The sequence below is a fragment of the Oreochromis niloticus genome, linkage group LG19, assembly GCF_001858045.2.
Source record: "Oreochromis niloticus isolate F11D_XX linkage group LG19, O_niloticus_UMD_NMBU, whole genome shotgun sequence".
In the NCBI taxonomy this organism is placed as follows: Eukaryota; Metazoa; Chordata; class Actinopteri; order Cichliformes; family Cichlidae; genus Oreochromis; species Oreochromis niloticus.
In genome coordinates, this window is record NC_031983.2 from 14130121 (window position 1) to 14146566 (window position 16446).

General features: G+C 37.7%; 1 protein-coding gene across 1 annotated transcript in view; it reads right to left on the reverse strand.

Moving 5' to 3' along the window:
- fancm (FA complementation group M) overlaps positions 1-16446 on the reverse strand; it is a 41372-nt gene that overhangs the window by 9869 nt on the left and 15057 nt on the right. The window contains exons 5-13 of the mRNA XM_005477144.3: positions 12057-12188; positions 11000-11132; positions 10751-10843; positions 10471-10575; positions 9832-10010; positions 8410-8616; positions 8062-8302; positions 7821-7969; positions 7189-7353 (exon numbers count right to left, since the gene is read on the reverse strand). Coding sequence (XP_005477201.1) covers positions 7189-7353; positions 7821-7969; positions 8062-8302; positions 8410-8616; positions 9832-10010; positions 10471-10575; positions 10751-10843; positions 11000-11132; positions 12057-12188 — 1404 coding nt within the window. The remainder of the gene's footprint in view (positions 1-7188; positions 7354-7820; positions 7970-8061; positions 8303-8409; positions 8617-9831; positions 10011-10470; positions 10576-10750; positions 10844-10999; positions 11133-12056; positions 12189-16446) is intronic.

Genomic DNA, 16446 nt, shown 5'->3' on the forward strand with positions numbered 1-16446 from the left:
TTTGAATTAAACATTATGTTGCTGGTATGACAAAAACTGACATTTTTTTAGGGAAAAAAAGAAATCATTTTCACTAATAACCTCCTCATTTTTTCCCCTTTTCATTCACTTTTATTTTCTCTTGCTCAAATGTGCAGCTAGTGGTCAGTTGGTTTCAGAGTATTCCTCCAAAATTACAGGGAAAGTCAACCTTGTTTAATTTATGAGTATTGAACCAAAGCACTCTGATTCTTGATCAGCAGGTTTCTAGTGTAAGACCTGGAGTCAGTATGGCGCCTGTTACGTAAGTGAATGCGCGCGTGCGTGTGCGTGTGTGTGTGTGTGTGTGTGTGTGTGAGACATTTATCTTGGGAAAAACACACAGCCTCCACAAATTACACGTCCTTCTTGATAATGCCTTAAAAACACTGTCACTTCACTTTAAAACATCTTTTGCATTTCAGAGTGATTTCTTGCCTTTAATGACTCCAACTAAGTCAAATGTCTTCAAAGTTAAGCTGAAGACATATTTTTCATTGAACATTTGGAATCTCTGGGAAGTGTGGTTGGAGGATAAGGCGGTAATGTATTCATTTATGTAAATAGTGTGAATGTGTGCAACATGAATTTTAGGAACCCTTTCAGTTTTATTCTTTTTGTTGTAGAACACTTTGTTTTTAAGTGTGCTAAACACAAAATGTACTTACTTGACAACTCTGTGGTGACTTGAATTTTTTTATTATTTTTTTCTACACGCCTTATACCGCCTCCTTCAATCCTTTAACAAAGCAAACTAACTTGCGGGCAAAGACTGAGCTGCTTGCAGTTGTCACACAGTGTAATTATCATTTCAGCACTTCACACCTGTGATTAAGAGCCAAATACTTTTCAGAGGTGAGGCTTTCCCTAGAAATATATATAAAAAAACTGGACTATCTCTTTTAAATTCACAGCCAAGAAATGTGTTTTAAATTACCATAAGTAAACATAAAACTAAAACTATGTGTTACAAAAATAAAAATGACTAATACCAAGTGAAACGATACTATTAACTTACAAAACGAATCCCAAGAAATTGAGTTTTTTTGTCAAAACGGTCAAATTTGTAAACACAAAAAGCACAGGGTGGATTTGATGGTTATGTTTATTAAGAATGGGATTAAGACTGTTCATATTATCGTGAGTCGGCTGCTTTCATAAAGTTCTGTAATATCATATGTTTGTATTATAGAACCCTTCTCAGAACATCTTAAATCTTGCCCATAGGTACACACTAATAAAGGCATCCAGATATTTGGATACTGCAGAAGAAACAGAGACTCATCAAGAGCAGTCTGCCCACCGTCCTATGACCTCTGGCATCAACAAAGTATCTCCACCCAGAGAACTGCTAATTACTGGATATGTTCTCATCGTTAGAACCATCTGGCACCAACATCCATGCCATTTTCAGAGTCACTTAGATCATCTTTGCTTGATTCAAACTTGAGCAAGGTTGTTTTGACCATATCTACATCCCTAATTTCTAGTTGCTACCATGTGATTACTGCTCTTTGACGTTGTTTATTGTCGCTGTTTTGTTTTTTGTTTTTTGACCTCTGTAAGAGACTGATGAGCTTCTATTTACTACACCTTATCTTCTAGCATCTGGTTTTCGATTAACAATCGCCTCCCTTGTAGAAAAAAAGATGGATTTTCTAATAATATTTGATGCCATTTATGGATATTCTTGCTAAAATTAATGGATTGGGCTTCACTCATATAGGATTAACCCCAACCCCTGGCAGTCAATTAATTAATGATCAGATTAAGTCGCCACATCTAGAAATGTTGCAGACAGAAATAACCTTGATGACGAGAACAGAGCGAGATAAAGAGAGCACTGTGTAGGCTAAAAGGGTCAGACGGTTCATATCGTTTCAGACTGCATGATGAGGGGAGCAGCAAAGTGGAAACTCCTCTCAGCTGATTATCTCATTGCACTACAACAACATGAATTTGATGCTCATGAGCTCAGGATAAGAAATCTTCAAATGTCTTTGTCCTCAGCTTGTTGTACACCATTTGACTATGAACAACTGAAAATGCTGATTTACAAGACTATATTTCAACGTATTTGGCTGTGACATCACAACTCAAAATAATGAAGGATGATCTAAAGACAGTTTCTGGGGTTTTTTTAAAGCTAATTGTGACATCAGCCACTGGTAGGCAAGTTTCAACAGGACCACATGAAGGAAGAATGACTTATGACAAACTTACAAAAATAAACCAATGCTGGTTGTTTGTCCAAAATAATTGTATGATAATAATCCCAGAGATACTGTATTTGTTTACATCAAAGCAAAATCCATCTATGTATTTTTTTATTGCTTATTCAGCTTTAAGTGGATATATAAATAACAATAACATAATTATAAGGATAGTTTCTCTCCTTATATGTCTGTTTCCTACAATTCTTGTCAAAGATTTAGAAAGAAAAAAAAAGGGCATGCTTACCACTGTGGTGTATCATCTCCTGTTTGCCTGTGTTGGGGAACAGACACTTCTATTCATCCTTTAGCCCTAAATGTTTTGAATGGTTTAAGGGTGTGAGCTACATGAAGGTCACCTGAGCTACAGAGACTACTTCTACTAATAACCATGAATTAAGCAAGGCCTTTACTGAGAAAGAAGTATATGCTGCAGGGTGGATATACTGCCCATACTGTCCAATTCAAATCATTTCACTTCTATTTACATGGTGCCAAATCACAACAACAGTCTCGTCAAGGTGGGTGCTTTATATTGCAAGGTAAAGACCCTACAATAACAAAGAGAAATGCCCAACAATCAGATGCCCCCCCCCCCCTGATCAAGCACTTGGCAATGGTGGGAAGGAAGATCTCCCGCTTAACAGGAAGAAACCTCAGGCAGAATTAGGAACAGGGAGGGGCGGCCACCTGCTACGACCGGTTGGAGGTGAGGGAGTTACAAACAACCTTGCTATAGCTTGTACTTAGCTGGATCAGTAGATTAGAAAATAAATGGATGAATGAAGATAATGATGCTATACTATTTTCATATTAATATAGGGCTTTTTTATGATTTACAGATCATACCATCCCGCACCATCTATCTTTATTACATTTCAACAGTATTCTAGAATATCTATTTTAGAATAGAAATGGGAAACTGGAATGGAAAATTCAGATTTAGATATCTTTTTAACATTTAAATTATCTTCAAACTGTGTCTAATTTATCTTTTTAAAAATCTTTTCTGCATCTATTTTCTGATCTACAACTCTATCCTCCTCAGTCTAGTACACTATACATCTAGGTCATCACAGCCTGACCTACTTCCAGCCTTCTGGCCTTACATAACAGTTCTCTGAACCATTACATAATATCAGGAGAAGGGGCCTGCTGCTTGGGTATCTTCATTGTAAAAAGACAGAAACAGTGAGATGAAAAACAGATTTTTCTTTTTTATTTAGGGTGGGTTTTTTCTTGTGTGTTTTTGTTTTGTTGTCTCATGAGCACATGATTTCCAGAGTGGGGATATTTAGTGGAGGAGAATAATAGGAAAAATAATGTTTGACCTTTGATTCAAGTACTTTTTGTTTGTTTGTTTTAAACTGTGATGCCAAGAGACATAGAGAAAAAAGCAAAGGGTCAAAAGCACTCTTCAAATTCAGGCCAAGCAAGTAATCCATGGCTCACATTATCCCTGACAGCGAGAGTAAAGGAGGTGAGTGCTGAGGGAGAGTCCGCTTATGAGTTAATGCCTGAAAGGTGAACACATGTCTTTGTGCGTGAGCTGCAAAAACGAAAAAGACTTCACCATCACCTCTATATTGCGAGTTAATCCTTAACTTTATGTGTTTAAAACGATGAACAAAAACAAGAACAAAATGAACAAACATGTTTTGTGGACTTTAAAATACATTTGTACTGCTGTAGTTTGTTTACTGGTTGTGTAGATTTAAAAAAGAGATTTGCTCTTTCTGGAAATAAATAAATTCAAAACTAATTACAGATTTGAAAGAGGTTTTGTTCTCAGTCGCTGAAGATGGAGACGCTGAAGACAGCTTCTAATTTAATTTTGTGACGGACAGATCAGTCTGGTGTCGAGCCAGAACCTTTCAGGAATCTTTTATTAACTTTTTCTAGGTATTTGGTGTGTATACAATTCTGGTTATTTCCATCCAGCTAGAACTTAAAGGACCAAAAAGGTTATGTACATGAACATGAAAATATGTTTTAACAAGTACTTGCTCTGCATTCAAGTTTAGGTGATGATGCCCTCGGCTGGTCTAGGAAAACACTTGAATTTTTCCTTGAAGATGGTTTTTACCTACTGAAGTACACTGAAGATAAGTGAGGGTAGAGAAGGCCTACAAGAAAGGAACAACTGAGGGTTCCAACAAACTAAAATAAACTGAAAAATATTGGTTAATTTTCAATTTGATGGCAGCAACACATCTTTAAATAAGTCGGGACGGGGCAATAAAAAGCTGTAAACATAAGTGATATTAAAAAGAAACAGCTGAAGGAAGATTTTGCAAGTAATTAGGATAATTGGCAAAAGGTCAGTAATGTGATTCAGCATCTTAGCAAGGCCAGGTTTCTCAGGAGATGTTTTAACAGATAATCAACAAAAAACTACAAAGAACTTCACAATAATGTTCCTCAAAATAAGACTTTTTATCTTTTGATGATATCATGTGTTGTAGATGATGATGATGTGAATTCAGAGGATGTGGAGACATGTGTGTGTGAAAGGTACATGGATCTTCCAGACATCACTGTCTATGAACACAGTTCTCCATGCCATCCACAAATGCAGGTTAAGCTCTCTCATACAAAGAAGAACATGAACATAGATGAACGTGAGCTTCTCTGGGTCAAAGTTCACTTAAAATGGACTGAAGCCAAGTGGAAAACTGTTCTGTGGTTAGAAAGGTCAAAATTTGAAATTTGTTTTGGAAAACATGGACAGATTAAAGGACAAACTAGGAAGCGGAATCACCCAGCTTGTTATCAGGGCTCAGTTCAAAAGCCTACGCCTCTGATGTTATGGGGGTTCATTAGTGCCCATCAGTTTGGCCACTTACACATCTGAAAAGGCACCATCAATGCTGAAAAGTATATACAGGTCCTAGAGAAACGCATGCTCCCATCCAGATGGGATCTTTTCCCTTACATATTTTATCTATTACAACAATGTGACTTTCTAGTAGAAGAGTCCAGGTGCTGAACTGGCCTACCTGCAGTGCAAACCTCTCACCAACTGAAAAGATTTGGCACTAAATAAATAAATAAATATTTTACAGAGGACCCTGCACTGTTGAGCAGCTAGAATTCTTTATCAGAGAAAAATGGGACTCCCAAAAGTCCAGCAGCTGGTGGCCTTGGTTCCCAGGAGAGACCAGACTATTTGCAGGCTGTTGTTAAAAGAAGAAGTGATTCTACACAGTGGTAAACATGGCATCTTGTTCATCTGCTCAAATGTTTCTGAGTTTCAATTAAATTCAAAATGACCCTACTTTTTTCATAAAATGGTAAATTTTCTTAATTTAAACATTTTTTTCCATATTCAATTGTTAATAAAATGTGTTTTTATGACATTTGCAAATTATTGCATTCTGTTTCTACTTACATTTTACACAGCATTCCAACTCGTTTTAGAGTGTCCAATTGGTTTTCAGGCTGCAAAACTGGAGGAACTCAAAAATGATTGTTCTTATACGGTTAATGCAATACTTTTGTTAAGCTGGTCGATTTCAAGCTGAAAGTCTAGACCACAATCACACCTTTATCATCTCACTTCAACTCTATTGTAGCATGTAGAGAAGCAAAATTATGAAAAATGTGCCAACTTCCAAATACTAATTGTTCATTGGCTGACTTGTGACCTGAATTCAACCACCATGGAAACATGTGACATATAAGCTGCCATCTTGCCCTGTAATCCTGTTTTGTTTTCACAGGTGGAATAATTTTCTCCTTCACGAGTACGGTCAAGATCCGTACTGGGAAGAAAAATGGCAATAACAGCCCATTTGTTAGTTTAGCCAACAGTCAGTTTTACCATAATCTCTGACCTAATTTCAAGGATTTGGATAAATTGGGGTCTTATCGACGGCACAATCTTGTGAAATGGCAGATGGCGAGACGAGGAGGCCTGTAGCGGGCTATAACAGATATCGGGCGATAAGGTGTGTATCGGGGATTTACTAGCTGAACACAAAAAACAAGGTCAGGAAGAAAGTAATTGGAAAAACCATGTGATTAAATTACCTTTCTCATACACTGGTTATTAAATAACACCAAAGCAATACTTGAGTTGGTTCCATCTTCCATTCTTGAGATGCAAATTCAACGGAGCAACAGTTGTTGTGACAGTAGTGATGTGATAACCATACTGATTTGGTTACTCTCAATTAGCAGCTAAAGCATGAGCGAAGCTGCTGCTGGGTCAGCAAACTGTGACGAGAGATGAGCTAGAACACTTTGAGATGGTAAACCCTTCAATTTCCTCTATGAGAAAAAAATAGCTAAGTTCTCTTTAAAGATAACTAAAACCCACTGATAACAAATTTGGCTTCAATTGCACCGAGAGACAAATTAAAATAGTGTTTGAAGTGTTGTTTTTAAAAGAGAATCTTTTCATTCAGTCCCTTTTTCTTTAAATAGCAACTGGAAAGAAAAAAGAAAGGAGAAACAGCCTGGAAAGACCCAGCTGAATATAAATCAAATATTTATCTCCTTACTAACGCCACAATTACGCCATGGAAACTGTTTATTATGCAAGGAATTTGCCTTCAAGGTCAAAAAGATGAATTTAGTAACTCAACACAAACCACAATTGTGTGTTCACATGCAACTCAGCTGACTCCTTTCAGCCTAGTAAGTTTATGAAGTTTGGTTTTCCCATGGGTAAATGCTCACTACTGTCTCCCTTTTATGAAACTAAGCAAGATTTACGCAAGATGTCTAAGGTCATTTTATAAAACCAGTTTCCTATCACCAAGAGCTTTTCTATTAGTGGTGTATGCTTTGAATTAGTGGTTAGGCTTTCCACTGATTTATTAGTAAGCTGTCAACGCATTCGAGGCTATAGCTAAGCTCCCGTACGACACAAAGAAGTACTACATTTGCTATATCTGAATGCCATATTATTTATAAAACAACAAAATGATGACTAACCAAACATTTGCCTCACCTCATTTTCCTCTCTCATGCAGTCTATGAGCTCCATCACCTTAATAAAGTGGCTGCAGCGGAGGGAATGATCAACAACATGAGAAGGGAGCGCTTTGTGTTGCCAGTGTCTCCATTCCCACAAAGACAGCTCCCTGGATGGTTGTTTGCCTTTGGAAACCTCCTCCTTAGGGACATGAAATAACATAATTAAAAAGTAAGGTTGAAGTAGAAATAATATCATTACATTCAAGTCAATAATATATGACACACACTGGTTTTACCATGCATAGCTTTCCAGCTGTAGGTGGGAGATTATTCCACCTGAAATCATGGCAACTGAACTTTCCGTGCCCCATGCAAATGTGGAAGTGCACTGAACTGCCAGAAATCCATAGATCCACTCAAAATATCTTCATTTCTATTTTTTCCCCATTTCTGGTCTCAGCTGTTATTGTTACATATGAAGTGGTTCAAGGGGGTACTTCTATTCAAAACTCCTGTCAATGGATAGTAGCATATCCTGTATGTATGGCTCATGGCACGGCTGTCAAGGTTAAACTTAAAATGAGCCAATAATCAGTGTACCCTTGTTTAGCTGTTTTTCAGACCTGCAGTAGAATGAGAGAAACAAAACAATAATACTAAAGAAACCTGAGGAAGTGGGTCACTGGGTATTGACAGGAAGTGTGACTGCTTCAGGGATGGATGGGGCTCAGTATCCTCCAGCTTCATGGTTGACTCCCATAGGGAATATTCTGTACTGCTCAGAAAACCATTGGATGTTGAGCTGCCCTGTTGAACTACCAAGAGATACACAGATGTGCTCAGTCAATATCAGAAAACTATCCCACAAAGGAAAACTTTATCAATCTTACAAAAAGACTGGAATTACTTAGGTTTTGAGGGTGGATGAGTGAGGCCCGACTCTGGGCGTGAGACCGCCGACCCCTGACAGACCGCCTGCTGTTCTCCTGGTGGTCAAACTGCCCACAGGTAATGTGCATCTTATGGAGTTTGGGGTACAGCCCTTCAGGCAGCATACGGGGACTGTTGGGGTACATGTGGAACCCATTTTTGTTGCCAGTGATGGACTTGTAGACGCTGCGCTTGTTGCTCTGGCTCTGATTGTAAGTCTGGAGAAAACAAAGACTGAACTTTTTAGGTGGTTTTGTGGAGCCACATTTGCGTTATCATTTCTCATTTTGCCTAGAAATTACTAGAATTACTATACAACACCCACCCGCTCTTCCCGCCCCTCAGCCAGGATGACAACAATGCGTCCCCGACGCTTACGTCCGGTACGCCCCATTCGCTGTACCAAACGAATAGGATTCTTCTGTGCATCGAAGCAAACAATGAGGTCTACCTCTCCGATATCCAGGCCCTCTTCCCCCACACAGGTTGACACCAGTGTGTTGAAGCCTCCCTGTCTGAACTTGTGTACCACCTGCAACAAAAAAGTAGGAAAAAGTCATACAAAGAATAAAGTATTTTAATCTTTCCAGCTTATACTGTCCTCCTAAACTCTTTAGTGCAACCATATAGCAAAAGTATTATAGAAATACAAATCTGTGCTAACTACATACTAATGGAAAACTGAAGTAATTGTTTGCTTGTTCCAAATTAGAGTCCCTTTTTATGACATTTTACAGATTAAGATCTGCTCTATTTATAGTCCATCACCAGACCAGCCAATGGGATGGTCAGTGCATTTGCATGTTAGTTCGATTCCTGTATTATTTGCTTATAGGAAATGGAACACGCAGTCTGCAGAGAGGAATTATATTTCTATGGAACCGGCAGTGAAATTAATACATGGGTATTACACTGACTGCTGTACACAGCTTCTTTGTTGGTTTTATAACACTATACCCTACAACGATCTGGTTATTACACAGCGCTTTTCTACTCTACTTGAGCATTTAAAACACTTTATACAACATGCCTCATTTAACCATTCACACACATTCACACAAGCTTGTTTCTACAGCTAAGTGATTTCTATCCAGCTTTTATATAGATTCACATTGGCGATGGATGCACTGGGAGAAACTTGTGGACCAGTATTTTGTCAAACGATATTTTGTCAGACTGGAGCAGCCAGAATTTAAACTACCAACTTTCCAATCAGTAGATGCCCTAAGCACGGCCACCCCATGAGGTGCTTATAAAGTGCACTTTTATACTACAACCATACCAAATGTAAACAAGGCAGGTCAAACTCAAACATGGAGTTCACTGTCATTAAAAGGAAAAGTTACACATGAATTCTGCTGAATTTTAAAACAATACTGCATATTTGAATACATTTTTTATGTGGGATATGAGTCTGTTTTTTATCATGTGATCACAAGTCTTTGAATATTGTTGGTCATTGCTTTCTGTGTTTTTTTCTCTTTTAAGATTGCATAGTCAATTTTAGCTTGCCAAAAAGGAGTTTAGCCTTGGACACTGTCCTCTTAATCTTTCCTCTGCTCCCTTTATGGATCACCTCCACCTTACGCTATCCCTACCATCCTTCTCTGTCACACCAACCCTCTTTGTGTACTCCTTCAGTCTTTTACATAAATTAATCTTCTCCTGGCTTTTCCTTCTGCCTAGCAGTTGTCTGTGCCTCAAAACATTAATAACACTTGTCTTACTGTTTAAAAAAAGGGTCTACCTCCAGTTGCTCCTTTTGGGTAAAGCCTTTGACCCCCTTCCCAGCTGAAGCTTGGCCCATAAATGTCATGACCCTGATCAGCGGAGCATGGCGGTTCAACATGGCTGCGATCTCCTGTACACTCTCCCGAAATGATGAAAAGATCATCACACGCGTGCTTACCTCCTGAGGACCTGAGCCTGGACATTGAGGAGACAGAAGAGAAACAGACTGAATAAAAAATGCCTTCAATAATCCTGAGCTGAATTCTTGCTGTACTTTTATGACAGTCTAATTCAGACAGAGGAATGCTTTGTTCTGTGATCTTCTTGAAATTAAATACGCTCAGGTCAACACTACCTCAAGAAAATGTATTTTGGTTTTCAGTTCCAAGTTAATGAAACTATACTGTACCAAGCACTGTTATTTAAATCTCCTTTGTTAATAGATATAATCAATGTATGGATGCTACTGTTGTGGTTTAAGTTTACCACAAATTTAATGAACATCACATCCTGAGCTTCCAAAATTATTTGTTTTCTATAAACATAGCAAGAAGGATAATCAACCAAAACATGATGTAGTTAGAAGAGAATGTCACATTTCTGCTTGAACCTATGTGTGAGTCACAGCATAGCAGTGCTATATTAAGTAGATCACCATTATTGTTTGCTGAGCTCTCAGCCCACAGTCTGAAATGGCGCAGCACAACCTCCTCCAGTTTCTCCAGTTTGGGGTGGCTGTAAATGAATGGCTCATCTGGACCTACAAAAACAGTGAAACCAAAGCAGTGGATCCTTTGCTGTATTTTAAAGCAGGTATTTTTGTGATAATAGAAAATATCACTGATCAGAGTAAATTAAGATATCAAAACTCTTCTTCTGGCTACATAACAGGCTCAAATATGTGAGCTATGTGAATTGAATAAAAACTTAAATACCAGCAGATGGCTTCATAAACATAGTTTCCATTTCCTTGTAGAAATCCATGAACGTGGGAGTTCTCTGCAGTTCGTTCTTGGCCCTGGACATCTCTGAGCCAAACAAAGCAAGGAGAGTCCTGATGTTAAAAACGTGTTTCCACCCGTGGATAATGTGGCGTTCGAAAGGGTACTGTTCTCTGACTCAACATATTGTTTGGATAAAGGGCTAAGAAATGTACTGCAAAAGTTAGAGGTGAGGTGACTGACCTCTGGATCCGTCCATGATTCCTTGGATGTAAAAGAAGAGAGATCGGAGGCCCATCTGCATTAGCAGCTCGTAGCCATGGTACAGGCTGATGCAAAGGGCAAAGTCGCCCTCCAGCATTCCCTGCTGTGGACCCTGCTGAGTGAAAGAGGCTGTGTGACTTCAGGAGACCAATGTGGGATCAGAGTGACAGTGGAAGAAAATAAATATAATATTTGGCCATTAAGTGTGGAAAAATAGTACGAAAAATAGAACCGTACATAACTTCTTCAACTGCAGCAATAACATTTTTTAAACAAAAATTGAGTATATAAAATGTTCCACTAACAAAGAGAATAATAGGTTTCTTTCTCCACTGAACCAAAGACTATCGTCCAGCACACCTCAGCCCCGGCTTATTCTAAATAACCGTAAGCAACTGGAAGTATATATGCTGAACCTTATTTACATATGCAACACAACAGCACTTAATTTCATCTGGAGTTGTGTTTCTGTTCGTTTTGCAAATAAAAGCCAAAGCTCACTATCTTTTGAAATCTGTTTTTAGTGTTTACTAGTTTCCAAGGGAAACATCTGTCTCTTAGCATCTGCTAAGTGCTTAATTTTTTTTTCTTTGGTACTGCCCCCGTATGCCTGCTTTGGTACAGTGTTTTAACTGGAAACAGCTGCCTACTGTAGCATTATGAAAAGGAGATGACAGTAAATCAAAGTAGCATTAAAGTTGCAAGCCAGACAGATGAACACAAAGTCCTGCACAAAGTCATGATAAAGCTCTGTAGAGACAAGAGGGATAATTCTCTGTAAATGCATCACCACAGGCTACCCTCTTTCCATATCTTTGTAAATGAAGATTAGCGACTTGATTATTAAATAATATTCAGAACAACCGATGCATTCACAGTTAAATCATTGAATAGCTGGCTACATGTCTCGAGTTTCAAGGCGCCACATTTTCTTAAAATGGGTCTTAGTAGATGTAAAAACCTGTGTATCATATCATGTAAAATTACATATTACAGCAGACAGTAAATACCACAATGGGACACAGTCATTACATGCCTTGAGGTGTGGTGGTGGATTCTTTCTGAACTGATCCCTGGCAAGAATGAGCTGGTATTTGGTAAGAGTCCGCAGATCCTTGTGGCCCATCACTCGGTTCTGGACCAGACGAGACATGAATTTCTCCAGCACCTGGCACAAACGGAGGCAAACACATATATAGGTCATCAATTGTAGGCCACTTCCTGTTCTTTGATGGGGGCATTATGCATAACACTGACTAGTTGCATCCTAGTGACCCAGAGCTGGAAGGTACATCCAGGAACATACAGATGTTTGTTCTACTGATAAACAATCTCACACACAGACTGAATGAAAGTCTGACTTCTTAACACTAAATTGCGTTGAAGTGTTTCTCATCTCCCCTGTCCTTGTTTTCTTATAATGGGAAAACAGATTGAAGTGGTTTTTCCGAGAGACAATTTTACCAACATCTATTCATCCTCATGACCACGGATAATGGGAGGCTGGGCATTACATTTTCAATTTCAGCTGGGTGGAAAAGCAACTCTGCAAAGTGAATGGAACAAAATTACCCTGGAAAAAAAAGTAGGTTAGCCGTTGGAGTCAACTAGTGTCTAAAAAACGAGATTATATAACACATGGCAAGCAATTTTTCTTGTTTTTAGGGCATTCAAGCATCAAAATTAACAAAGTAAATAAAAGGTATTGTAAGGTGAAAATGTTATTAACAACCAGTTCAGATTTCTACTACATGCCAGTTTCATAACATCTTTTAGAGCTCGGCACATAGTTTAACAACACAAATCAAACAGCAGATGGCAAACATTCAGAATCCAGGAAGAGATAACGAACCAGAAATAATATTTCCCGTTTATGAGTGAACTGAGCTGAGGCCTTGCCCCATATCTCCTTAACGACAACCTGTTTCTCTGAGATTAATATGCATCATAGAGCTTATGAAGACAAAAGCAAAGGGTTGAATAACAACCTTTCAGAAAACATCAAGAGCAATATCAGCTGACCTAAGCATTATTTTATGAGAGTCCATCTGGGTAGGTTCATGCTTCCTCACTCACATCAGGTGTAGTTGCCAAAACCAGCTTAACTGGAAAGATGGAGGAACCAGCTAAAGCCCAGTCAAATAACTTTTTCACAAACTCTGCATAAATCATACCATAAATATATTACACAGAGTAAACAGTCAGATGGAATTTAACATTTACCTTTATGAAATAGGTACTAAAAAATGTTTAGAATACGGTACAGAAGAAAAGGTGATTTCAGTGATAATTACAGTTTGTTTAAACTCACACTTAATCCAGAATTACAGAAATAAAATGGTTACAATTTTTGTTCTGTAATGTAAATCATTCCTTAACTGAATTGTTTACATTTTAGAAACATAGGAATCTTCATTTCAACTTCACCTGTCAAACAGGGATCACATGTTCTGTTTTCTCACAGTTACCATGACTTTTTGTGCATAGATATATATATATATATGCACAAAAAGTCATGGTAACTGTGAGAAAACAGAACATGTGATCTATATGTATATATCTATATATTTATATATCTTTATCTCTCTATATATATCTATATATCTATAACTATATATATATATAGTTTCACAAACTGTATGTCACACAGGACTTTTTTCTTATTAAGCTCAATTAACCACCTCAATTAGGTGAGTTGGTTACAGCTAAATCAAAATTCAAAAATGGGTGCTGGATGGAGACATAATTGCACAGTTCATGTAGTACTCAATGTTCAATGTAGTACTGAGTACAGATGGGCAGCAAAAATGCTGTAGGCATTTCTATTAATGGTTACAATGAAATCTACCTGCAATATGACAAGGATGGAGCCAATGATGGATTTGCTTGTTTAAATGAACAAACACTCTGGAGATAAAATAGTTTTACAGCCGTTTCCCTTTATTTCATTTACTGTGATATATTAGTATATCATCTGCAAAATGACAGAACACAAAACATGGGGTTTCAGACACTGCAGGCTTAATGTCAGAAGCTAAAAGCTCAGATGTTTTTCTCAGAACTTTTTAGAATCACTAGAAGGTATGATAATTTTCTTACTTCATCTATGCATCCACCATAGATGCTTGAACAACTTATTGATTGCAATTAAATTTAGTGTCAACAACAATCCGAGTCATTTATGACATTCCACTGATTTTCCACTGAACAAAGTTGTGTCTGCTGTAGCTGCTGTGTGTCCCTTAATCATGTTCATCTATTTCTTACTTACACGAAAATTATTTATTATTTTACATGCCAAGAGACAGGACCGCTTGCAGCAACCAGCTTGTAGGCTGACAGGTGGAGCTCAGTGTGGAAATGTGTACACAGCGGTCAGGTCCAGATTATGAGATTACTCAGAACCAGATTAGTGAGGTCACTGTTTTAGGCTGCCTGGAATGTGAAGTGAAATAACAGAATGTGCTGAAAGAAAAGTGTCTACTCTGAAAGTAATATGTCTGATTATTTATACCTCCTCTTGTGTAGAAATCAATGCAAACCCTGCCCTCAGTTTATAATTAGTGTCAGCACTAGTTTGTTTCCAAAGGTATCCAGTGATTTACTTTGCCGAAAGAATTACTTTGGAGGTAAAGGTTAAGGTGTTGATTTGCATTTTCTGATTTAAATGTGGAAACTGGGAATGCAAACTTAAAATATATTTTCATGTGTACATTTAGCACCTTGATCATAAGGCAAATGCTATCTGAAATAAATGTTTTCTAAAGGATAGTAATATAAAGATGGTGTAGACATTGCACTTTGATTTATCTAGTGCTAGCAAAAAAGAGCTTGGCCCAAATGACAATAATGTAGTTGACAGTCTCAATGAGCATGCGCTGTGGGTTCCAGCAGCTGATTGGTTGAGAGCCATGGAGCTAAGTGACGTGAGGAATCGGTCAAAAAGTCTGTCTGTAGGCAGCTATTAATAACATAACCTACACTAAACTGAACTCTCACTTTGTCATGTAAACAACGAGGAGGTCTTCATGGTGTGTCTGTGTGTCAAGAGTTCTGTGTCTGTATTTTTGTGTGCATAGTAAAGCTGCCTTAGTATCACTGACACTTTTGAATAAGTCTAAAGAGAAAAGAACCAACTGCTAAATGAAGAGTACACGCTCCAGTATGGTTAACCACGTGACAGCTGATGAGGCGACTGCTGCTACAAGGCTGCTGTTGTGAATCCATATCTGTCTGTGATGGCTTATAATGGAGAGACTTAAGGGAAAAGACAAAACTAGTGATTGTGTAGGTGGAAAGGCACAGCCATGGAGGGGCCACGGGTCCCCCCCACTCCCTCCTTGTAGAGCATTGTAGGTGTGTCTTTCAGTGTATTTACACAGACCCTCCCACACCAACTATAGTAGATTATATAATATCCTCTCTACGTGCCTGTTGAAGGGTGCAGCATGGTGGCTGGCTGTTGCAGTGACACAGATCAGAGGAAATCCTGCCTAGTCAGTCCCCTAGCGCACAAGTTCGCATGTGCTTATAATCCACTGTCTGGGAATAAAAAAAATCTGTAGAAAGACTACAGATTAAAAATAATTATTAAAAAGATCTAGCGAAGAAAAGAACTGATTACTACTTAAAAGACATTTTTATCACTCTTTTATAGGTTTTATAGCTTGCTTTAAATAAACGGGCAAAGATGTAAATGCAGGCCGAAAAATTGTGTTGTTAAGGTCAAGGATGTCATTAACTTCTTTAAGCATTTGGATGCAAAAAATTACACACAATAATGAAATGTAAAGCTGTTACTGTGACAGAAAAATACATTAAAATATATGATCCTTTAAGCTGACAGTGAATGGAAGTTTATTATACAAGTAGAACAGTTTAAATACCAATCTAGAAAGCATTTTTCTGATTGATTAATAGAAAAGGGGAGACAAAGGTTTTAAACTAAAAACTGTATATGTACATAAAAAAAATAACCAAAATGTAACCAAATCAAGATGTAACTGAAATAAGAGAACATGTATAATTTAAAGTGAAAGGAATACATTTTATAAAAAAAAATTAAAAGAACAACAGTATACTAGAAATGCATCTTCTCTTCCTAAAAGGTCAGTTAAAATGTCAGCTTCTCAAATGAAAAAATTCCTGGCTTTGCTCTGTATTAATACAATTTCTGTAATTAAAATTATTGATGTCATGGTCAGTCACAATCAAGCTACATGCTGTCACCATGTCCTTAGGGGGACTACAAGATAAATTATAGAAAGAACTATGTAATTAAGCAAGAAAACAATTTTAGAATTAACTGAAAATGGGGGAAAAAAAAATTGCTTGCAGCTTATTTGACAAGCAAACAACAAATACATAGCCTAATTGCAGGTTAATTATTTAATAAGTAAATAATAGCTACAAACGGACTTGAAAAT